Source organism: Pholcus phalangioides, unplaced genomic scaffold (assembly GCF_987345545.1).
Source record: "Pholcus phalangioides strain wild (caught in Gottingen) unplaced genomic scaffold, Ppha-v1.0 ptg000001l_1, whole genome shotgun sequence".
Classification (NCBI taxonomy): Eukaryota; Metazoa; Arthropoda; class Arachnida; order Araneae; family Pholcidae; genus Pholcus; species Pholcus phalangioides.
In genome coordinates this window covers 2,918,754-2,944,991 of record NW_028301594.1, presented here as the reverse complement: position 1 = coordinate 2,944,991, position 26,238 = coordinate 2,918,754, and the positions used below count along the sequence as shown (strand labels likewise).

Genomic DNA, 26,238 nt, shown 5'->3' with positions numbered 1-26,238 from the left:
ATTGATTAAAGTGATTTTATCTTACATCTCAAGCCTTATATACCCTCAAAGGTGGGACAGCGATGCGTTACTTGACTTATCTTACATCTGATAACCTTACCGTCCATTAGCGAAATCATTCTATGTTCCGGGATATACAGAGAATTCACCAACAACAATTCAGCACCGGAAAATATAATTCACGGTCTCTTCCACTATAGCCCACGTCCATCAGACAAGTTAAGCAGTCGTAGACACAGCTTACTTCTCCCTTGGATGGGGGGGGGGGAGCTCCGGTTGGAATGAAGCGACAAATTTACCAACAAACACTTTAACAACAGAAAATTCAATGCTGGGTAAATTCATCGGCAAATAATTTATCTAGGTTTTCTGCACCAGTGAGTGGAGGATCGAATGATTGAGCAAAAGTGAGTGAGTGAGAGAGAGAGAGAGAGAGAGAGAGTGACCGAATAATCGAACGATAGAGTGACTGAGTTAGTGAGTAACATAGTGAGTAAGTTAGTAAGCGGCAGAATGACCGACTGAACAAGTGAGTGAGTGACGAATGCGCTCTATACGATGTGCCGGTGTGTCAAGTTATAGTTAGTGATGCCTTAAGGGGCCACCAGACTAAAATTATTGAAGATCTCTCACTAGAGTAAGAAATTTTTAAGCACAGAAATCGATCTCAGGGGCACAAAAAGTTCCTGAGCTCGTAAAACTGGCTCTAATCATAGCACAAGTAAACCAAAAATTCAAGATCATCGCATATTGAAACTGAAAAAAGCAATTAAAATCACCAGACGGTAAAAAAAAAAAAAAAAATCCTAATTTAAAAACTTCTTAAACTGACCGAAAATTCTAGAGAAAAAACTAGTATAACAATGGTATAGTGAAATCAACTTATTTTACATATCAATGGACACCAGTAAACTACAAAAATGGAGAGAGAGCCAATGGCGAGAAAGGAAATTATTCCCATCATTTTCTTCCTTTTCTTTTTCGTTGCCACAAAGTAGGAAATGAAGTCACTAACAACACGGTCAAGAGCTTCTTCTTTGCACCTTCACAAGGATGGTATACGAGGCCTTTGCTGACATCTCGTAGAGCAATCGCACCATCACCACCACCAACCACACTTTCACTGGTAACGATAAAAGATATGCGTGAGGCATAACAACCACTACCACCACCACCAGAGACTGATCGACCTTGAGGGTCAGTACCGCCATCATCTTGGGAAAAAAAAAAAAAGACGCTTCTTCTGGACGATGATGTAATGTTTTTCTCATAAGATTGAGTCATCATCATCATCGCCGCACTTTTGTATTTTTCCACTCAAAATCCATGGTATTTTTTTATTATTATTATTTTCATCTTGGCCATTATGGGTTAAGGCCGCTGGAAATGAGCTTCAAATTATATGTATGTACATGGCTATGAACTGTATAAATATAATTATGTCTAAGGTGGCCTGTGTGTGTGCGTTCGAATCAAAATGTGTGTGTGTGTGTGTAATCTGCTGCTGTTGCTGATGATGGTGAAATTTAGGTATTAATTGGAAAATGACAAGCAACACACACACAGGTGGCGGATACGTATTGGTCATGGGAAACGTTTGGATTCTGTGATTGGATCCAGATTGGATTCTGTGATTATGATCCAATGCCAGTGGTCAGTGGCATATTTACGTATCGGGGGGGGGGGGGGCTTAGCGGGATATAACCCAGGGTGGCGGCAAGTTTAGAGGGGGTGCCAATTTGGGCACTGATTGGCCAAGAAAATTGGTAGAACGGGTGAAGGACGGAAAAATTTGTACAACCCTCAATAAACCCACCTCTGCCTAGACAACTAGAGACTACGTCAGTGAGAGACCAAAAAGTGACCTAGAGAGTTTATAAGCACGTGAGTGAGTAAAAGAATGACTGAGAGCGTGAACAAGTATGTAAATGACCAAAAGAGTGACCCTCGGAGCAAGCGCCCCGATCAGTGAGTGATTTAGAGCGTGTGCAAGCACTTGAATGAACAAAAAAAAATGACGTAGAGAGTGTGAAATTCATGTGAATCGCCAAAAGAGTGACCTAGAGTGTGTGAAAGCAATGTCAATGACCAAAAGAATGATGTAGAACGTGTGCAAGCTTGTGAATGACCGTAAGAATGATGTAGAACGTGTGCAAGCTTGTGAATGACCGTAAGAATGACTTAGAACATGTGTAAACGCGTAAATGATCAAAAGAGTGACCGTGGAAAACAGTGTGCAAGCATGTGAGTGATCAAAATGGTGTCCAAGCATGTGAGTGATCAAAATGGTGTCCAAGCATGTGAGTGACCAAAACGGTGTCCAAGCATGTGAGCGGCCAAAACGGTGCCCAAGCATGTGAATGACTAAATGAGTGACTTAAAGAGTGTGTGAGCATGGGAGTAACCAAAAGAGTGACTTGGAAACACAGGTGTACTTGCAGGAGTGGAGGGAGGCCAAATGGGTTATTGCACAGGGCAGCAAAATTCGTGTAGCCCGCAGGTGGGCAAAACCGTAAATGCGACTCTCCAGTGGTCATATAGCCCCTGTCGCATGTTTCCTTCAAGAGTGGGATGACGGGGCCTAGGGGCCTGGGACGATGTTCATCATTTTAACTTTGGTTTTACCCTCTATGAATTTATTATGGTGGTCCGTGAAAAATGTGATAGATCGATAGATGTGTGTGTTTGATTATCGCCTTCGGGTTTTTTTTTCTTTTTCATTTTGACATCATACATGTGTGTTATGCTCAAGCATTTCTCATATACCATCAGGTCTTCTCCCATTCGCATAATGCTGCGAGATTATTGAAGAATTGAAATATTAATTTGTGGAAAATCCCTCATGTGATGCAGCTACTTTCAGCAAGTAACTTGAATCAGAGCTCACAATATCACTGATATCTTTCTGAATTTTCACGACATTCAACTGAAATTTTCACAAAAGTTGCTCTATGTAGTAGGCACAATCAAATTATGAGAAATGAAATTTATATCTTTTTCACGGATGGGAACTCGAAAAGTATTTCTTTCAAAAATTTTCATGTCTTTTTAAATATCGAATAGTTTTACTTAATTTTAAGTAAATTATGTAATTTTTGCGTTGTCAAATTTTCAATGAATTTCGTAAATATTGTTTGAAAGCATCACTTGTTATAAGTGAAAAATCCTGCGGTGAAAATCAGAACTTTTAGAAGAAACATTCATATCTTCGTGAAAACATGTGTGATTTTCATGAACAAACATTTTAAATAGCAGGTAAATTATTTTGTGAAAAGTAAATTATTTAGTTTTTTTTCTGATACAGGGTTCGATCAAAAACATTTCTTTAATTTTTTTTCGATCCCTTAAACGCACTCGTGACTAAATATATTTTCACTAGAAATTATTACTACAAACACAGGGTTTTTACGTGACCAGAATTTCAGAACGATTTGTTCAGGGCATTTTCCCTAGAAATTGTAGAAAATGAACACAGACTTATGGCTATACAGGACATAGGTGACTGTATTTGCCGCAATTTACTGGCGAACCGTTGATCCTACAGACATACTTCCAATTAGAAAAATTATCCAAATGAAATGTAGAACTCAGATACGTTATTAATGTTGCAAGGTGTTGCATATTTTTCAAAACATAAAAAATGCTGCTTTTCCCGAACTTTCTTCAGTTTTTCTAATTCAAATATCTCAGTGAATATTGCGCTTAGAAACATGAAGTTTCTTTGTTGGCATCGGGAAAGAGGGGACAACTACTTCGTAATTGGGTTTTTGGCACAGGGCCTACGTATGTGTGTGTGTAAAAAGTTAATTTTTTTATTTTAATAAAATTACAACCCCTTCAAAAACTTGAAACAAAAATGACATATCTGAGTAATGCAGGTTATTTGGAAACTTTTTCTAACTGGAAGCACACCTTTAGGATCAACAGTTCGCCAGTAAAATGCCATACCCCGTGTTTGTTATGCACCTTGTATACGTAGTAAAAGGTTTGTCAAAATCAATTTCTTACACGGAACAAGTGACGACCGCGCGGGGGAAATGCAATAAAAATGCCAATCTCCAAAATCTTCGAAAAGAAAAGTAAAACCGATGGGAAAAACTATCTGACCTTCAACCGTCGTGTAACCCAAGTCCCATGATGATGATGATGATAGTGGCGATGATTGCATAGCCCGAAACACTTCCTCCTTCTTATATTCGCTGACCATTTTTCGACGATCGATCTGTAAGCCATTAACTATCGGAACTCAACCCCACACTGCTCTGTCACCGGATTTATCGGCGAGCGTGACGGATAATGGATTGACCTTATCGTCCGTCCATCCTTTTACTTGCTAACTGTACTTAAATGGTCCTTATTACCCTCGAAGAAGATCGTATTACCAATGAAATTCCCAATACCGGAAATGTCCGATGACCAGCCGTTTTTTTTTTTCTCCCCTTAACATACACAGTGTATACAGTAACGTGATGACCCTCGTTCTCTACAGAAAAGATAGGTCTCTCGTCTTATATATTATTACAACTTGATCTAAGCGATATACATGCAAAAAAAAAGTAGTCATTATCTATAATTGAAAAATAATCGCTTGTCTGACCAGTGATCGGATCGAAATCAATCAACGATCGTCCTCAAAGGCCACAACGGTAAGAAATATATTCAGGGGGAGCTATTTTCCGAATAAATTCACCAATTATCTCTTTCTTTTAGATTGCAAATTCGTCGTCGTCGCATGTCGATAGGATAGGTTTGAACCCCGTTACTACAAACAGCCCGTGGAAGGCGAGTGGAAAATAATGGGATATATCTCGGACGCGCAATGGACCACCACCACGGCCGTAGCCAGAAAGAGAGAGGAATGGGGGACAACTGGTATTTGAACTTTGAATCTTCGTTCGTATATCGGGGTGCCGTCGATGCGACTCTGTAACAGCTCTCGTACCTCCTACATCGTCACTCTGCGAAAGTAAATGCAGCGTTGCGTTGAAGCCATGGTTAGTATATGACGGTTTATGGAAATTTCGCCCCTGGCGCGTTTCGTCCCCGGTACATTTCTCCCACGGAAATTTCACCCGTGATTTTTTCGCCCCTGACATTTTGCCCAAGCTGATCGTGTGAGTGACGAAGGGAGTGGGTGAGTGACCAAATAAGTGACTGCGTGAGTGACCAAGTGAGTGGCTGAACAACCATATGAGTGATTGAATAATCGTAAAACTGACCAAGTGAGTAGGTGAGTGACAGTAGGTGGCCGTATGAGAAACAAAGTGAATGGGGTTACTCATTCGGTCACAAACTTGGTCACTCCTATGGCCACGCACTTGGTCACTCTTATGGCCCCGCACTTGGTCACTCGTACGGTCACCAAATTGATCACTAATACGGTCACCAAATTGATCACTAATACGGTCAAACATACGGTCGGGCACTTGATCATTCATATAGTCACTCACTTGATCATTCATGCAGTCACTCACTTGATCATTCATGCAGTCACTTTATTGATCATTCATGCAGTCACTTTATTGATCATTCATGCAGTCACTTTATTGATCATTCATGCAGTCACTTTATTGATCATTCATGCAGTCACTTTATTGATCATTCATGCAGTCACTTTATTGATCATTCATACAGTCACTCACTTGATCATTCATACAGTCACTCACTTGATCATTCATACAGTCACTCACTTGATCATTCATGCAGTCACTCACTTGATCATTCACGCAGTCACTTTATTGATCATTCACGCAGTCACTTTATTGATCATTCATGCAGTCACTTTATTGATCATTCATGCAGTCACTTTATTGATCATTCATGCAGTCACTTTATTGATCATTCATACAGTCACTCACTTGATCATTCATACAGTCACTCACAGTTACTCATGCGATAACTCACTAAGTCATTCATACGGTCACTCGTACAATCATTTGGGTCACTCACACTGTTGGTCACTAACTTGGTCACTCACTCGATCACCCATACAATCAGGGCAGGCACAATTTCCGGGAGCGAAATTTCCGGATTCCATATAATTCCGGGTTATAAGTCCATATTATAAACGGGTCTTCAACGCATGGCCCGCGAGGCACATTTGGCCCATAAGCTGAGTGCGGTTTGCAAAAAAATTATTTTCACGAATTTTGTGTTACAGAAAAATAATTGTTCAAATTTCTTTAGATAGAGGGTGTTCATCACTCAGTTTTATAGACCTGAACCTTTCTTCAATCCCTTCTGCATCCGGGACGTTCATAGAGCTTCAGCCGGCAATTCATGGCTAAGTTGAAACAACTTCACCAATGGTGCTTTATCCACTAATATTAACCATACCAGACCAGACCAGACCAGACCAGAATCAGACTTTTGCAGATGCCGCCACACCTGCAATAGGATAGATAAGAAAAGTCATAAAAGTTATTGAATCATCAAAAAGTTATTTGGCACAGCGAATGCATTGCATATGTCAACTTGCGAACTGCGATATATTTTTGTCCATTTACTGTTTTTTTTCCAAGTCACCAAATACACCACTCAGGGCAATTACCTTCGCTCGTTGTGGGGTTTTTTGTGATTAAGTAGGTGCCAAGTTAAATAGTTCAAGTTGATTAATAGGTGCCAAACTATATATAGAACAAGTTGATGAGTAGTTGTCAAAATAAATAGGTGCCAAATAAGTATAGTGCAATTTGTTAAATAGGTGCCAAATAAATATAGTGCAATTTGTTAAATAGGTGTCAAATAAATATAGTGCAATTTGTTAAATAGGTGCCAAATAAATATAGTGCAATTTGTTAAATAGGTGCCAAATAAATATAGTGCTATTTGTTAAATAGGTGCCAAAATATTAAAAAATTTTCCCAGGGGAGATGAAATATTTGTTTATGCCTCCTGTAAATTTTTCGTCTCGATGTTCGTGGTGTGGGCCTCTCGCCGGTGCACGTAGTCAACGATGTCTCTGGTATGTTCATAATCAGATTCACTCATTCGTTTGCACTGGTCTTTATTAATTTTTTTCATATATTGGAAAATATGTGGTATCTGAAGATCGTTTCTATTATTTTTATTTCTGATAAAGTAAGTGGCATTCACGAATCTTCACAGAATTTGTTTCGTCCAGCTTGTAAATATTTAATATTTTCTTTACAAGCAAAAGCCCATACCGGTGAGGCATAAACAAGTGTGGGTCTGAGCATAGATTTGAAGAATAAAATTTTATTCTTTAAAGTAAGTTTTTCCTGGGGAAACATAATTTTGTTTAGTACCCCCAAAATGACATTGTGGGCTTTGTTACGGACGTATTTAATGTGTGGGGGGTATGAATGTTAGTCATTCGTTCAATATACATCCAAGGTATTTGATTTTTTCAACAGGTTTCATTGAGGGATTCCCAATATGTAAACGTATTCTTTGAGGTATTTTTTTACATCTTGTGAACCAAGCGAATTGACATTTCCTATTGTTTAATAAAATATCAGATTCCCTGCACCAGTCCATGATGTCATCTACAGTTTCTTGTAAATTGTTTGCTGCAGTGCTAGGGATTTTGTGTCTACAGAGGATTGCAGCATCATCTGCAAAAAGTGCTGTTATGCCAGCTTGTGGGGCTGGTATATCGTTGATATGTATCAAAAACAACTGAGGACCAAGTACGCTTCCTTGAGGTACCGAAGCTGTGATCTTTTAATAGAGGAAAGTGTATCACCAATTTTAACCTGGAAAAGGTACGTCCAATTAAGTAATTTTAAAAGAAAATAGCATATTGTGAAGGAAATTGAAGATCGACCATTTTGTTGATAAGTGCTGGAAAGTCACATTTATCAAATGCTCTGCAGATGTCTAGGAAGGCGGCAGCTACATATTCTTTGTGATTAAATGTGTCGGTGATGTATTCTGTTACTCTTAATAGTTGAGTGACACAAGAGTGTTCACGTCGAGAAATCCATTTGTTCGTTACGAAGGATGTTGTTTTCGTCAATGATTCTTTCAAAGATTCAACATTAATTAATATCAACAAATATGAAAACCTTATATAAGTGCCAGCCATTAACGAGAAAATTCAGAAATGAGCTGCTAATCGTAAAAACGCTTGCATTTTATAGGACTTTTTTTTCTCATATTTCCAGTAATTTCCTTTCACGCACCACCCTCTATCGACGAAACTTTGAACTGAATATTTTTTCCGTACCAAAAAAACCCCCTTCGTGAAATTGTTTTCGTGCAAACGACATTTAACTGAAATTGAAAAGCGACTCCAAACATTTTTGGGCCTCCCTGACACTCGAACTCGTTAGAAGTGCCTTGGCAGAACGGAAATGCTAAGTTTGCAATTCTTGACCGATTCAAATGCTTAAAAATGAACTCGGGTAATACGAACCCAATTAGCTGGGATTACCCTGCTTCTATATATATATATACATATACTGTATTTGAATTGATGCTCGTAGATCAAATATGTCACATAATGGGCACTGCAATGAACGGTGCGTGTTTGTGTTCTGCATATCAATCATACTCCTCAAGCTTATGCTACCCACGGCCCCGAATCAAACTTCGGCTCTCGACTCATTGAAGATTCTCATTCGTTCTCATTTCCTTTTTTTTATTCACCACTTGATTGAGTAGTTAATCGCTAAAAGACATTTTTACTAGAATATGAAAAAAAGATCCTAAACAATTTTGTGTCCCAGACCCTCGAACTCACCGTAACGGATGTGGAAAACTTAATTGTTAGGTCAAATTGTCAAACGGAATTGTTAGGTCTCAATGAATGAACGACGGGAATCTGCCACCGGACTTATCCCGTTGACGAGATCTCTTCCAATCCATCTTCGTGGCAGAGTGTGGAAAAAGTATATGTTCCCGACAGTCTGAGGGTGTATCTAGTGTTGTCTGATTTTTTTTTCAGTGCCGCCATCTATATTTCAGAAGGGAAGTGAGTGAAGTAGTTGAATATTTGTACCGTTCCACGCCAGTTGTTCTCTGGGGCAAGAATTTTTAATTAAATAGAGAGATTTTTTTTCACATAAGAAAAAAATTGTTAAAGCAACTAAGGTTGTCAATTTGAGCTTAAAAAATGGAAAAAAGGCAAGTATGTAGAAATGTCCTCTCCACTTGTCAATACAAGATTCATTGAGAGACTGGTTATCTGTGGAGATGAAGAAAATTCATCACTGCACCCACGGGGACTCGAACCCCGGTCTCTCGCTTGCCAGATGAGTGCTCTACCATCTAAGCTATGGAAGCAGGTAGAATGCCCACAAATAACCAGTCTCTTAATGAATCTTGTATTGACAAGTGGAGAGGACATTTCTATATGCATGTGGACATCTGGTTGGCCTATGTCATTCACGAGCTATTAGTTGATTGTTGACGCCGTCCATGTACGGTGACTTTCAACATATATATACGCTCCAAAGTTGAAACATTCTATCTGCTTCCATAGCTTAGATGGTAGACCACTCGTCCGGCAAGCGAGAGACCGGGCTTCGAGTCCCCGTGGGGACAGTGATGAATTTTCTTTCTTGTAATCTTCATCTCCACAAATAACCAGTCTCTCACAATGAATCTTGAAAATTCAAGTAGTTGCCAAATACGGCCAAACAATTTTCCCTCGACACCTTTTTGGCTGTTAGACATGGTTATTCAGGGTCGTGTCTCCAACGCTGTATTTTGTAGAGCTCTTGCCCAGTTTGCAAGAAGACTTGGGTTCGAGTTCAGCGGAGACTAAATGAGTTTTATTTCCGAGTTCACTTGGCATAATATCAAGAAAAATGTCTGATTCCTTTATGTGTTAAGATGAGGAAAAGCCGTCTCAATCTTTTTTTTTGGCTGAATTTGACCAAAAAAAAGTAAAATTGCCAATTACATCTAAGAAATTGTCAAAGATATTAATGTAAAAACTCATGAAAATAATCTTAATTCTGTATTTCAAAAACTAATATCATAACCTTTCTGAAAATGAAGGGAAAAAACTGAACATTTTTTTATGAAAAGATTGGGACGACCAAAATCACACAATCTTCCAATAAAATACAGGTCATATGGTCACCATATATATATACAAGTTTCTGGCCGGCGGATTGAAAAGGTAGTGCATTAAACAGTGTTATTAAACCATCTTCGTTTGTTATTAAACCAACTCACCAAAAACTGGTGAGGAATTTAAAAATACAGTATATTGAAGGTGATTTTGAGGGAAATATATAAAAAATATCAGCTTAGAGCAGTTTCGAAGTCTTCTGAAAATACATCGTTATAGAGGATTTATCGTAGTATAGGATATCGTTGTGTATCTGGAAGAGTTTAACACTAGACTATAGGCAATTTCAAATAAGATTTGAAAAAAATATCGTTGTGGGGGATGATATTGTAGAGGTATTTATTGCTATACAGGGTGTCCTGTAAGTGCTAATGCAGTCTTTATCTCATCAACCGTTCTGTAGAGGTATGATTGAAATTTAAAAAATGCTCAAAAGGCGTTGAAAATACAGTGTGTCCTAAAATTTTAAAAAAAAAATCTTAATTTTTATACGGTCCCACGTCCTCCAATTTCCAATCAGAAAGTTGTTGCCCTGTATCTCCTAAGGCTGACAGAAAAAAATACCATGCTTCTAAGTGCAATATTCGCTGAGCTATTTTTTTGAATTCAAAACTGGGAGAATAGTTACGAGAGAACAGCAAAAGAGAGAGAGAGCTAACGGCCAACGCTCCTTTCTCAACTTTTTCCTGATTTTGAATTCGGGTGTCTCAGCGAACATTGCATAAAAACATAAGATCTATGATGTTGGCCTCAGGAGATACGGGGCAACAACTTTCTAATTGGAAATTAGAGAACAGAGGGACCGTATAAAAATTAAGATTTTTTTTTTATTGTATTTTCACTCTCAAAACTGGTTCCGGATAATTTTTGAACGCCTTTGGAGCATTTCTTAAATTAAATCTATACCTCTATGACGGACGGTTGATTACGGGACACCCTGTACATTGAAGTATCGTTGTAGGGAGGTTTCACTGTATTTATATATATATATGCTACGTTTATTTCTTACAGGTACTACTAGTCAACGTCGGTCCGGTTATGGGAACGCGCGTGCCATTGCAGTCTTGCGTCAGAAGTTCATTATTGTTATTATCGCCGTCCTCATTGTTTGTATTCATTGTTATCATCTCCGCAGTCAACACAGGTAAGTAATTAAATTAGAAATTGATAATTGGAAATTTAAATCAAATTTTTGTCGTACTGAAAAGGAAAAGGAAATGACATCTAAACAACCTTTTCTTCCTGTATCTATAACAACCTTCAATAACTATGGAAAACGGTTTTTCCCCCCCTTAACATTGCTTCATTTCATGAATAATATTAGGTTAATATACAGGGTGTTCTGTTAATGGACCGACAAACTCAGAGGGTTGTTAGTAGGCATCAAGAGGAACAAAAATTGCAATGGAACATGGCGTCGCAAACCACGTTGAGAGGGTGAACATCGCGAAAAGCGCAGGCAGGTTCTAAGTCCAGAGGAGACGAGAGTTGGATGTCAGTTGATCGCTGAATGCGTTCGTGGGTTCCTATGGGGGTCACTTTAAATCACTCGTTTATACGACGACTGTGGACACACCGGAGGATCTCATAGTGCGGATTGTCGTCACTGCGGCAGACATCAAAAGCATGCCTGGTATCTTCGAGCGCATCCGGGAATCGTTTGTACGTCTTTGTAGACTGTGCAATGACATCAGCGACCGCCACTTCCAACAAGTCTTATAATAATTAATCAAATAAATCTTTTTGTAGTAGTATTGTATTTTTTTTTTTTTTTTTTTTTTTTTTTTTTTTTTGTCGTTTCAGCGTGACGTCGAAACCTGCATGCGTTTTTCGCGATTTTCACCCTCTCAACGTGGTTTGCGACACCATGTTCCATTGCAATTTTCGATCCTCTTGATGTCTACTAACAACCATCTGAGTTTGTTGGTCCATTAACAGAACACCCTGTATAAGTTAGTTTTAATGAATGAAGTCATACAGGGTGCATAGCTACCAGCGCTCACCTCATTTACCACACATAGATTCTTGAAGAATGCTTCCAATTAGGAAAGTATACAGAAGAGAACTCATGTGTTGAACTCATATATATATACATCATTCATGTTGCAAGGGGTTATATAGTTACCAAAATATGAAAATTAACTTTTTATACGGACACCCTGTACTCAAAAATCCAACGAGTTTCAAAATTGAACGCGTTTTATCTACATTTATCCTGTTTCCCCCCCCCCCAACTTTTCTGTTTTTTGAATCCAAATATCTCAGTGAATATTGCGTTTAGAAACGAAAATTATTTTTTAGTTGGCATCAGGAGAGACAGGGCAACAACTTTCGTATTGAGTAGCATAGGATGTCCGTATAAAGAGTTAATATTTTTATTTTAGTAACTATACAACCCCTTGAAACATGAATGATGTTTATCTGAATTCTACCCGTTATTCGGATACTTTTTCTGATTGGAAGTATGTTTCTAGAATCAACGGTGCGCGATGTAAATGCGGTGTGTGTTGGTTGCTACATATGTACCCTGTATTTTATTTTAAGAGAAATATATGCATTTAACATTACTCATACATTTTAACATGGTGAAAAGCTATGCTCTTAAAATGAAAAATTATTAAAAATACAATGTCGTTGATTCATGTGCTATCCTATGCTGTTATTAAGTTTTACATATCTTGGATTCTTAATTTTTCGTAAGTTTTCCAAAAAAAAAAATTTAAAAACATCTTGCGTGCATTATAAATATACCATGACTTCAATGTAATTTTGAATAAAAATTGATTCTAAATATAAAGGAAACTTCAATTCATGAAATGAAGCAAAAAGTTGAGAGTTCTTAATTAAAATTAAATTTTAAATTAAAGAATTTTCGAAATTCAAAATTTAATTTCAAATAAGATTGAGTTAATGAAATTTCAAACTTTTACTTCGTTTTATGAACCGACAGTTTATTTTATATATTTTGAATCAAAATCACATTGACGTCATAATATCTTATGTTTTTAAAGCATTTTTTTTGAAAATTTAAGAAAAATTAAGTATCCAAGATATGTAAAACTTAATAACAGCATAGGATAGCACATACAAACCAGAACACGTGTAAGGCATTTAAAATAAATCAATGGTTCAATAGTATTTTTAAAGATATTTCTCTTAAGAGCATAATTTTTCATCATGTTAAATGATGAGAACTAAGGCAACCTCAACATCTTCAAATGCTTAAATTTACAACAGCATGGGAATGAAGTAATTTTTTAACTATATTTCTCACGTGTTTTGCTTTCAAGGAAATCGAGTCAATATATTATACAGAATGTCCCATCATAGGCGGAGATAGACTTGAAAGTCTGGGGGGCACTATGATGAGGATGTCAATTGATATATACACATATACATTAGATCAGTCGACTCCACCTTTGACCTTGGAAGGGGACAATGCCCCCCCCCCCGTATTTCTGCCCATGTGTCCCATGAGTTCGTAAATAGTTTAAAAATTCATAACATTGAAGGAGAAATAAAAAGTGGGATTTTTTTTTTTGGTAGATAAGAAATTTAGTTCAATTTTTTGTCGAGAGAGGGCCCTGCATGGAAGCAAATCACTTTTTTTCGGACGACAACCGGTGTTTTCAGCATGGTATGGCCGTTGGCAAAGCAAATCACTGCAAATATGTAGATCGCAGTCCTATAAAAATGCAGGATGTTCATTAACAGCTCATTTCTGAATTTTCCCGTTACTGGGAATAGTTACATAAAGTTTTCATTGTGATGTTGACCTTGATGCATAAAGCACTATTGTTGAAGTTGTTTTACCTCCTCCACGAATCGGCGCGACTGTAGCTTCACGAATGTTTCGGACGCAGAAAAGATTGAAGAAAGTTTCGGGCCAGTAAATTCTACGATCTGCCTTTTTTTCAGCAACTGCCTATCGACCAAAATTTGAAATAAATTTTTTCTGTACAAAAAAATTCCTCTCCGTGGAAGATAATTTTTTCGCAAAACTGCATTCAAATATACCAATTCCTTCAATTTTCATGAATTTCTGAACTATTTACGAATTTACAGGACACGGTGTACATAATAACTAGTCATAAGACTAGTTAATAATAACTAGTCTTTAATGAATGAAGTTTTTACATTTTATTGTAAGGCATTAATTATCCTTGCAACAAAAAACAATTGTTTCATTCTCATATAAGTTATACTTGCTCTAATGCTAGATTTCGAACAAGGGAAGATGTTGTCCTGATCACACCAGAATCAAATTTTCATCCCTATGCTTTCCCAGTACTGGAGGGCTGATAGTAGGAGTCTATTCGTAATTCTACCAACAGCAGCAACTTCCTCTAATTGGATTTTTAAAACAGAGTGGCCAAATAAAAAGTTTTTTAAAGTTTATTTTAATAATTACACAACCCCTGCAATATGAATAGCATCTCTGAGGTTTACACGTTATCTGGACATTTTTTTCCAGTCGGAAGTATGTTTCTAGGATCAACGGTTCACTAATTACTCCAGGATGAATGGACTTTCCTATGCCCCCCCCCCCGTATACAACGTATACTATTTCGCTCAACGAAAACGACCGCTGATCACGTATGAACACCCCAAAAACAATAACAAATAAAACAACCTATTACCCATCTTTATGGAGAAGGGAATAGGATATCTCACAAAAATCTCGAGAAAGAAACGTGAACATGAGATGACGGGTCCGCATCATTCATCCCTATAATAGACAACAAGATCATGCCATCAACAAAAAAGAAAGCAAAATGATTAGTTGGGGCATTTTATTTTACTAAGGCATCTCCAATTTTGAAAGACGCTGTTGTTGTTTTCGCCTCCAGAGAACTAAAGGGATAATTAGAATCGAGAATTTTAAAAAGCAGAAGAGAAAAAAAAGAAATATAATAATTATTATATATATATTTTAAGAAGATGGAGTCTCTTCCATCTCCTCCAATGGCCGGTTGTAAACAAGTCATTCGTTGAAAAACGTGATCGCCAATCTTTTAAAAAGAAAAATATATAGACGAAAACGACAACAAAAAATGCTCTGGAATAAGTGTTGGTACGGAATGTGATGCCATCAGTGGTGGTTAAAAAAAAAATTATGTAAGGGAAACACGACAATGACCACTACCAGAATGGACTACTACTACTCGAAAAAAAAACCCTGCAGAGAGTGGACGGGGGGCATTGAGAGTGAGAGAAGAGTTCATATTATGTATATATATATAAGAAAAAAAAAATGGAGTCAAAGAACAGAGAGACATTTCAAGGCCAAGGTGAAGGAACTCGAAGCTATAAAATCCATAATTTACCACCGCAGCAGCAACATCAGAAGATGATGATCCCCTTCTCCTATCGTTGGTAGTGGTAATAGAAGTATCTATTGCCATTTTTTTTATTATTATTATTATTTTGCTGCTGCTGCTGCTGTGGTCCCCTCGCCACCATCAACACCAAGATACAGAGAGAGAGAGAGAGAAAAGCTCATAGTTATACCAAATTCCTATCTCTTTGGGCACAGGGCGGGAGATTCAACGACTATTTTCAGATGTCGAAGGTAAAAAAAAAAGAAGGGGATAGGGTACAGTTGTTGACGAGAGGCAAACACATTAGAGCTGCCCTGCTCCGGGTTTTGATGATCAGTACTCTTTTTTTTTTTTTGTGGTCGTCATTATTATTATCCCTCCAACCAACCTAGTGGAGGGAAAGGGTTGAAAGGTTTTTTTTACTGCTGCTGCCAATGTCCAAACATCAACATGATTTTTTTTTCCCCCAACATGCCCAACGGCTACTAAGTTCTACCACATTACACTCGTTTCCGCTGTTGCGACTCTTTTTTTTTTTTTTTTAATGGTTCGACATCGATTCAAAAATTATTATTATGATTATTATTACGAGTACAATGTCTGTCTATCTGTGGCGTAGGCGAGAATGATGGTGGATTTTGGGACGTAGGGAGAGAGGTCTGTGCATTCCTCTAAGGCCGTGATGGTTGTCCCGTGTGTGATTTATGGATCGATGAGAACGGACATGCCGAGAATGATTCGTCAAGATGACATTAGGGGTGTCACTGGACCTGAGAAAATACCAGTTGGGTTGATTAGGACTCCCCTCTTGGCACCTTACTTGTGTGAGAGTGAGGAAAGAAAAATTAGTTGATGGATCTTTTATGTAGTGAAGAAATATCTATGGCATGTCCGTCCGTCCGTACGTACCCTTAGGGGTCTGCAATTATGATGATGTCTTGCTTGTCGACGTCTATGTTGTATATGTGTGTGTGTGTGTGGTTGTGGGATAATCATAAGATAATTGCTTGCTGTGCTGTGATTTGGAAAGATTTGTCGTTCATCAATATGGTGATGGAAGTGATGGAGGGAGGGGGTTAAGGTGTGTGTTGTTTCGTACTGTGTATGAAAGATCGTTGAGTACGGTATGGATGTTGGAGATGTGGTTTGGAACACATCAGGCTCGGTAATGGCACCACCGAGACGCTGAGTCATCGAACAAGAATCTCGGCTATTCCAGATGAGCTGGGGGTCACCAGTTCCAACACGGTCCTTCCTTCCTCAGGGAAAGCATCTGTAGGGGAATTGCCGTAAACAGATGGATAGGAATAGTAACAACACGTTGGATGAGGTACTTATAGAGCTCTGTTGTCACACACCCATACAATGGGAGCGCAACGCGGAATTAAACGTTGTCTTACGAGTTTTGGCTCAACTCGATGATGGAATATTTCATTCAATCTTCGAAGTTTTGGAATATGTCCCTGACACCACTGAAATGTAAAGTGAAACAGTGGTAAAAAAAAAAGTATGTGAGAATCTCATGTGAATTAAGTGAAACTTCCAGATGGTTTAAGTCATGACTAGATTCGCCTCGCCTCATATTTATCTTTCACTGGTCGCAAGATATCGAAGCGTGGAACACGGCTATGGTGGAACACACACTCCTCTCCTTCCCACTTCACCCTCACCCATTTTTTCCCCTCCAAACTGCATGCATCGCCCATCCTACCGTCTCTCTAAAGGGGATGTTCTACGATTCCAGCCGCGTCACGGGGAATAGGGGAAAGACAATAAACTGCCTTTGTTCGACACAAACAGCAAAATGGTTCAAACAACCGTTTCTAAGAGAAAGGAAAGCTTACGTCACTGCCGTTCCTCCGTTTCACTTTTTTCTGACGTGAGCCTCACGATTCGCACCGTCCCTAAAGAAGTTTTACTTCAATAATCTGGCATTGCAAGAACAAATCTTGAGGTCACCACTCATCAGTTCCGGCACATCCCTGCTTTCCACTAGAGGATTGGTTTTCGGTAACTATATAGATAAGGAGTTCTTAGCCAGGGATTCTTGAGAAGATTTCAGGGGGTCCGTCAGTTTGGATGAGAAAACAACCACCTCATTGTCTTTCATTGTTATATACTGAATATTATTTTATAAAGGCATTCACAGCGTTCATTTTACTGGCACAGAGGATCTGTGGACTTCTTCTTATTAGCGCAAAGGGTACACAGAACACAGAAGTTCATCTAGTTCTGCTCGGTACAAAAACTTCTATATGCTACATACAGCATATGATGCTGGTGCAGCGCCAGCTGTACCATCATCTAAGCTCAAAAACAACTCGAGGATGAAAATTGCGTTCAACCATCAGCGTTTCGAATATGACTGTAGTATAGGGGGGAAAGGTTAATCTCCTTTGTATTTCATGGATCTTTTGAGCCAATAAGATGTAATCCAAGGACCCCATACGTCAATAAAACGCCACCCTCTCTTAATAAAATACTATTCAGTATAACGCATGACCAGGAAGTCCTTACACAAGTCTTTTCCTTCCCAACCGTTAGACATAGACAAATACTTCCAGTTGTAAAAATGTTTTGAATGAAATAAATATTCATACTATGGGGGATTCCACATAAACAAATTAATTTTTGAAAAAATTACAATGCAACTTTTTATATTCCCCCCACCCCTGAGACTTATATAATATTTAGAAAAAGTATGTCCTTTCAGAATTATGTAAAACAAAACAAGCTTTATTGCCTTGCAACAAAAATCGACCGAAGCATTCAGTTTTAAAGTTTAAGAGGTGATTCAGGGGTCATTTCCAAATTGAACAGCGGAGCAGTGACTTTGTACTACAGACTAAATGAGATATTAGTTTCAAACATGTTTCTGATGTGATTATAATTGATATTCCACTGTTTTGAAGAGAAAAAAATTTCCAATAAAATTCGATAAATTACTTGTTTGCACACACGTAATAAAAAACAAATTCATTTGTTAATTTCGGCGTATAAAATTTGTAGCAAAATTATTAGAGAATTTCTCGTAGTAGTTGATCACAAACGTTTAACAATTAATGGCATTAAAAGGAAAAAATTCACAACCTCTAATCAATCCAATTTGTATTTTTTCATCTCCTCATCGACAGCTGAAAAGAGGATTTCCAAGCGCCAAGTCGAAAATCGCAAAATTTGAAATCAAATATTCCTCTCAATTTTTGTCGTTTTACAAACAAGCTCAACTTATGGCCCGCTGGCCAAATGTGGCCCTTGGAGTCATCCGATGTGGCCCACGACATCATAAAACCTAATTTTATAAAAATTAACTTCAATAATAATTGTGAATAGTAATAATAAGAATATAATGGTTCATATAAGTATTATATACTTGGTTTTTTTTTTTTTTTCATTTTCATTTCCAGATCACTTAAGCTGTCCGCGGTTCACTTCTAGATCACTTAAGCGAACCCGCAGCACATTTCCAGATCACCAAAAAAACTCAGATCATTCGAACTTCATTGAATTCAGATTCGAATTTCAGGTCACTCAAATAACCCGTGACACGTTTCCAAACCAATGAAATTGTCCGCACTCTCCAAAGGTTGAGCCCTTGTCGTATAGCGATGAAGCTTGTTTTGCTCTTGCCAGATTACTCCAACGGCAAAATTCTTATAATCATGACCATAGGGCCCTGAGAGGAAAATATAAAAAATTAAATTATTAATTAGAAAAACTAATTTGTACAAAAGTATCATATTATGAGGCATTACCTCAGTACATAACTTCATTCCAAACACATTTTTTGCAATCAGAAGTTTTTGTCACCAACCACTGAATGGGAAAGGACTTCCTGGATACACTGTATGGTAATAAAAGACAATGAGTTTAATTAATTGTTTTCTCATCCAATCTGACGAATCCCCTGAAATCTATCCAGCTCTTCCAAGGGGTACGTGGACTACTGATTAAGAATTCCTGCTCTTGTACATACGAGACAAAGATGTCACAATTAACAGTAGAATTCTTTTCCAAAATCCTGTTTTTACATATGAAGACATTACTGTCTTCTTCGGTTTTCGTGTTAGTTCCGTAAACTTAGAACGCAAAAGATGGCATTGGGTATAATCACATAAAGACTTCCTGATCCACCAGATGCCACTACCCTTATACACTAGAAAGCTTCCTACGTGAAGAAGCGCATTTGGAAAATGAAAATTGCTTTTGGATATATAATTTGTCATCTTGAAACATGTTCTCTCGTGAAGCTTCATAAATACCCTCCTCATCAAAGACCAGACTTCAATAAGTCAAGGCAGGACCAATTAGGCAATAGAAATTCCATTTACTTTCCAAACATAAGATTATACACATTTTTTTCTAGCTCGGGGCTATCAAATCGTTAAACATCTTCGAAACGTGGGTGAATAGGAAAAGCAAAATGAAAATAGACAAATTATGTTTTGGACATTCACATTCTTGCGGTACCATCTCATGACTCTTGAGGGGGGGGGGGGTGGAAATCCGGTACATTCAAGGATTTCTAGGTGTCATTGGATCGAAGAAAGCCGTTGTTTCGAAAGCTCTTCCGCGAGTTAATGGGTTTCGAACAAGCAATGATGGCGATTTGCCGAGATGATAATTTTGATAGAGGAGGCAAAAACTGAATCATCGCGATGGTTTTTGGTAGTGCAATAGCAGTTATAAACGGAAAAGTGTCATTACCATCTTGAATATGCTGATATCAAGTGAGTGAGAGATAAGGAAATGGATCATTTATGACCTTTCTCTTCTCACTCTGGACTGTTAAGGTCGAAAGACGTGCGTGTTTTTCCACAAAATAATCAAAATGTTTCGATTTTTTTTAAAATACAGCCACTCCCTGACTTACAAATGATCGACTTACGGACTTTGCTAGTAACGAAGTGAAATATTTGGAGCTCTTAGCGAATCCCTGGTCTACCTTGGCGCCATCCGACAAAAATATTAAGAAGTCTCATGCCTTTTAACACGGTGAAAAACTATGTGCTAATAGAAATGTCCTTAAAAATACTATTCAACCATTGATTTATTTACAATTTTTTGCACATGTTCTTGATTGTGTGTGCTATCGTATGCTGGTATAAGATTTTACATATCTTGGATAGTTAATTTTTTGTAGAGAAAAAAAAGCATTAAAAACAACTTGCACGCATGCTAAAACACCATGACACCAATGAAATTGAATGAAAAATGATTCAAAATAAAGGAATCTGTTCAGTTCATGAAAGGAACAAAGTTTGAAATTTAATTGACTCAATCATATTTTAAAATTAAATTTTAAAATTTTAAATAAATTAAAATTATATCCGTAGTCCCTTCCCCCCCCCCCAGAGCACTAGGAAACTCCTTTAACCTTTTGTGCTCCATGGATCCTTTGTGTTAATAAGATGATGCCAACGGACCTCCTTGGTAAAAAATAAATGTGAATGAAATATTTTTTGAGCACAGCGTATAAAAAATCAAATCTAACGACTATCATTCAAAAAGTTAACACACAAAACAGCCGTTTCAAGGCTAATTTCACCTCTTCTTCACTGGAAAATGGTCTGATATAGCGCAGAGCTCTTGCTAGAATAAAAGCGCGTGGTCGTATAGAAGAAGGTCGACGCGTGATGGTGATACTGATTTCAGAGAAAGCGATAGCGATGATGATCACTCATCAGTTCACCCAATTCTTAAAATTGCTCCACACGCTGCTTCTCCATCAACGATACACTCCGTCCGTCCAGTAATCGAACAATTATCACCACTATATATTCCTCTGCATTCATCATCACCATATCGCACCGGCCTTCTAAACGACACGTGCTTTTATTCCAGCGAGCACTCTGCGCTATATATCTGACCATTTTTCACTGAGGAAGGAAGCTATATTATTTATACTTCAAAGGGCTGTTTGGTGTTTGAATTTTTCATTGGTGATTTTTGGTGATTTCATTTTTTTAATGAAATGAATGCCACGGATCTCCTTTACAAAATAATGTTCAATATAGGACAGTGTCAAATCAATGTTAACTGGTTTCTCATCAAAGTTCACGGGGGCCCCTCCAATGAATCCGTTAACCTCAAGTTAAGAGCCCCTGCATTAGACCATCTTAGGACAGCAAAAGTCATGTCATCTCCGGTTGAGCCCACGGACATTAGGTATACAGGACGCCTCCTCCATAGTATCTAAATTGGCAGGCCGATACTCCCAGTCAGATCGGGAGCCTTAGAGAACTTCCCTTCACCCGCGATGGGCAAGATTCTATTGAGAGGGCCCTTCATCTAACTGAACCACTGACACCAACATTCACGAAAGAAATAATAATAATAATAATAATCCTAATCATACGTTATCTTTAATGTCTCTCGCACACGGAATAATTGAATAAGCTACATTACAAATGACTCCCATCAACGAGCAATTTGAATATGCGAACGGACATCTCGTTACATACTCAATAATGACCGGACAGATAGTGTCGGAAATAATAATAATAATAACTGAACCACACCTCAATCAACTGAGAGTAGGCAAGTCAATCATGTTACGGTGGTACATGGGGTGCTGATTACAATAATCTCGGAAGCCGAAATCTCTCTCTATGTTGTACTTTATTCTGAGTCATATCCTTAATTTAGAGACATCATTCTACCATGATAATGATATTATTATAATTTTTTTTTTTAATATTCTTTATAGCGCCTGTCCAACAGCAGCAGCAGCCTGCCTCAGTCAGGTCACCACGTGAAAAAGGTATGTATGGGTATGACGATCCACATTATGCAAGATCAAGTCTCTCTCTCTCTTCTCTTGTTTATTATCATACATGCATTTCCGAGTTAATAAATGGCCGTTTATCTGCAAACGTTCGTTGCCCTCTGTGGAATAGAGTTGTAACTATAACAACTCGTCATATGAACTTATGCAGATGGTAAAAAAAAAAATATTAAAAAAACCGGTGACCAGGACGGTATAGAAGAGAAGAATATAAAAAAAACCAAAATGTTATATATGTATATCGCAGGGGCAATAGCTCCGAGCAAAGATAATGAAGATCATGTCGGACGGTTGTAAGTATCAACGCTAGAAATGCGTGAAAACACGCGAGGGATACATAAATACTCTCCGACGGTTATCATGATAAAAGGATACAACGACATGAGCTTGTCTCAAGTCGGTAAATTGAAAAAAAAAATTAAGTATCTTCTCACCACGTTTACCAGCGAGTCTTTTTCCCAAGGGAATGAACAAAGATTCATATCAGAAATTTTATTGAAACAAATATTTTGTTGGGGTTTTTTTTTCCTCCATTGAGTTCCATGTTGTAAGAATCTTTTGTTTTATAGGATGCTATTACCTCAGTACTCATTACGAGAACGGTGAGAGGATCGAGACGAATGAGCCATGTCTGAACTGCACGTGCGCGAACAGCGCCTTAATGTGCTACCTGAGAATTTGTCCGTTCGTGAAGCCGGTCGGTGAAGACTGCATCGTCGAGAGGAACGACCAGGATTGCTGCCCGAAGATATGGTGCCCCGAAGGTATTCGATGCGTTACTGTTTTATCCCTTAGACAAGTTACCTCTATTAAAGTACACTTTTGATTCCTGAATGACGGAAATTTCGAAGCCGGGTCCACACCGGCCCCGCTGCGTGAGTCTGAGCTGCACAAAGTTGGTTTTGGAAGGGTGGCTATGCAAAACCGGCCATTGAAATAGCCCGCACTGTGCTAGCTACACCTCAAAACCGCGGGCTGAAGTTACGTAGAGCTGCGGGTGTGGACCCGGCTTAAAATTCACATCATGGTGTCCGACAGACCTACAATGGCCAGATAATACATTTATTACAACACTCGTTGAAAATTTGAAAGCAGCACGTATCAATACACGTCTAACTCAGTTTTTTAAATTCATCTACTTTTGGGCTGGGCTTTCTTAACCTTTTGCGATGCTATGTCGAGATGGAATCGGCATCAGGGAAAAAAACTGTACTTAATTGCTATGACGGCCCCTTACGATTACAGGAAGCCCCCAGATGTCAACTCTTTTACGTTTTTCTACAGCTTATAAGTACAATAGCTGATAAAACACAAAAGTTGGCACTTGGAGGGGGGAGAAAGGCTCTCCTGCAATAGTGATTATGGAAGCCGCTAGAAAGTACGAACTATTAAGGCAACTGACTACGTGAGGGACACCTTTTTTGAAAACACTGTGATTTTCAGAAATCAAGTTGAATATAAATCAAAATACTGCATGAGAATTAAGGAAATTCAGTGAAATTTCTGAAATATCTCTATGAAACCTTTTGAGATATTCTAAATTACGTCCTCAAAATTGGCTCATTTTTAGTACTTACGCCAAACACTTTATACTGAAAACCACACAATTTATTCAAATAATTTTGATGCTGTATGTTTCAATGACTGTTACCTGTTTAATGAACTAAAAGTTTTAAGATATATAAAATATTCTTTGAAATGTGGCAGTTTTCGCGAAACAATATGTGAACTTTCACAAAAAATTCAAATTTTTCATTCAAACAAGCTGTTAAATATTAAATTCTAATTATATGGCCAAGCTGTTCATTGCACAGCTAACGTTATCTGGAACGCTGTTGAATTATTTCATGAGAATTATCTTGCATAGTTTTTGAGAAATTTCGTTTCGCGTGGAATGAAGTAACAAAAAAATTAACCTTAAAAAAAACCGCGTTTGAAAAACTGTTTGCTGCCTTGAAACCATTGTTCCAGATGATTTAAATCGGCCGTAATTTTGTTGTTACTTATTGCATTGACAAGAATAAAGTAGTTTTGGATTCTGTGTAAGACATTCTTCCAAATGAATTTATAAAACCGTTTTCGTCAGTTTTCGAAAAAAAATCGTCATTTGAATGTAGTCAGTTGCCTTATGGCAACGAAGAAGTATTGAAAAAACCGCGGACCGGTGTATAATCAAGTTAACAATTTCGTGGACCGGCATAAATGTGAGAATTAATTTGCAGATCAGTGAAAAAAAAAAGACAAAAAGGGAAAATTTCCTAAAAAGGGACCTAATTTTGGTCAAATATTCACCGTTTTGTTCTATAATTTGTTGTTATTTTAAAGGTAGCTTCATAATGCCTCTCTCATAGAAGTCTTGGTCCTTATTGGCGAAAAACTCTAGTAATCGATTTTCACAATGTTCTCTTGATGCCAATTTCTTATCACTAAGGAAGTTTTGCAATGCAAGAAAAACATGGTAATCGCTTGGTGCCAGGTCTGGACTATATGGTGGATGCATTAAAACTTTCCAACCAAGCTCCCGAGTTTCTGGCGAGTCACTATAGACGTGTGTGGCATAGCGTTGTCCTGATGGAACACAACACCTCGCCTGGAGCTTGGTTGGAAAGTTTTGATGCATCCACCATATATTCCGGACCTGGCACCAAACGATTACCATGTTTTTCTTGCATTGCAAAACTTCCTTAGTCTGATAAGAAATTGGCATCAAGAGAACATTGTGAAAATCGATTACTAGAGTTTTTCGCCAATAAGGACCAAGACTTCTATGAGAGAGGCATTATGAAGCTACCTTTAAAATGACAATAAATTATAGAACAAAACGGTGCATATTTGACCAAAATTAGGGTAATCCGAAGTATGTTAAATAAAGTCTTGAAGTTCATGTAAAAATAATGGATTTCTTTTTCCCCAGCCTAATATATTGTTCTTCATGCAAGAAATACCGTTGGCCTGCTGTCACCTATCAGGTGAAAACGAAACCAGCTGTTACAATCGTTTAAGTAAAATTTGCTGTTGGTTTAAAAATGGTGGGCAGCATCAATATATGTATATGAACAATATATAATATTTTATAATTTTTATTTTCATGCTACAACCGGTGTAAATTTTACCCGGCATAATGCCGGTTGCTATGTTTCTATGTTTTTGCAAAATTTCAATTAACTTTTTGGTAATCTAAAAAGGTGATTAGTTCATAGATAATAGAATATTTTGCAAGGCAACCAAAAATATTTTTTACGTATATATAGTCTTGTTTTTTTTATTTCATTTTCAACTGAGTTTGCTGTATTTTTACAGAAATATATGGGTTACGGGCATCTTTTTCTCAGCCATCTCGTTGAGCATTTTGCCTGTTGTGGCATTGTATTTGTATTTTGAAACTGACGGACAACAGGAGATTTTGCGATGTATATTTGCTAATTCTTGTAGATGCAGTAATACGCTCTATTATTGCATTGTGAAAGAGAGAGAAAATTACACTCTACTCTCTCTCTCCCTGTGTGTGTGTGTGTGTGTGTGTGCACGCGCGTGCGTGTGGGACTCTTGGTGCCACCTATCGAATAATACCAAAACTATCTGTAATAAATGTGGAAATAAAATTGTTTGTGTGTGTGTTCGTACAGAACCGGTGTGCAGCGTCGAAATAAATATTGGTATGATACGAAAAATTATTTATTTTAGTACTGACAACAATGTAAATTTTTTGAGCTATATCATCGGTTATTTATGCATTTATATTATGTATTTCTCTCATTCGGCTATTCAATTACTGTTCAATATGATTAATTATTGTCTTAAAATATCTCGTGGTATCTCTTATCGATCTCACGACACCCTTTTGGGTCATGACACACTGTACTCATTGAACTAGTGATAATAAATTTAATGATAGTATTTAAAGATGTTATTCTCTGTTCTTTCGCAGTTGTTCCAAGTAATTGTTCAGAGCCTGGTCATGGGCCTTACGAACATGGAGCTCCTGGTGAGTACTGATTTTTTTTATCCAACAGTTCTTTATCAAACAAGAAATAGTATTTAATACTTTTTCTTCACCGTAAATTCAGTGTTTCTCAAAGTGTGCG

At 37.7% G+C, this 26,238-nt stretch overlaps 1 protein-coding gene across 1 annotated transcript in view; it reads left to right on the top strand.

Moving 5' to 3' along the window:
• The window catches only part of LOC149089685 (uncharacterized), an 82,397-nt gene that overhangs the window by 14,972 nt on the left and 41,187 nt on the right, over nt 1-26,238 (top strand). The window contains exons 2-5 of the mRNA XM_089236865.1: nt 11,057-11,189; nt 22,076-22,129; nt 22,723-22,917; nt 26,082-26,138. Of these exons, the coding sequence (XP_089092991.1) occupies nt 11,084-11,189; nt 22,076-22,129; nt 22,723-22,917; nt 26,082-26,138 (412 nt within the window). The 5' untranslated portion in view covers nt 11,057-11,083. The remainder of the gene's footprint in view (nt 1-11,056; nt 11,190-22,075; nt 22,130-22,722; nt 22,918-26,081; nt 26,139-26,238) is intronic.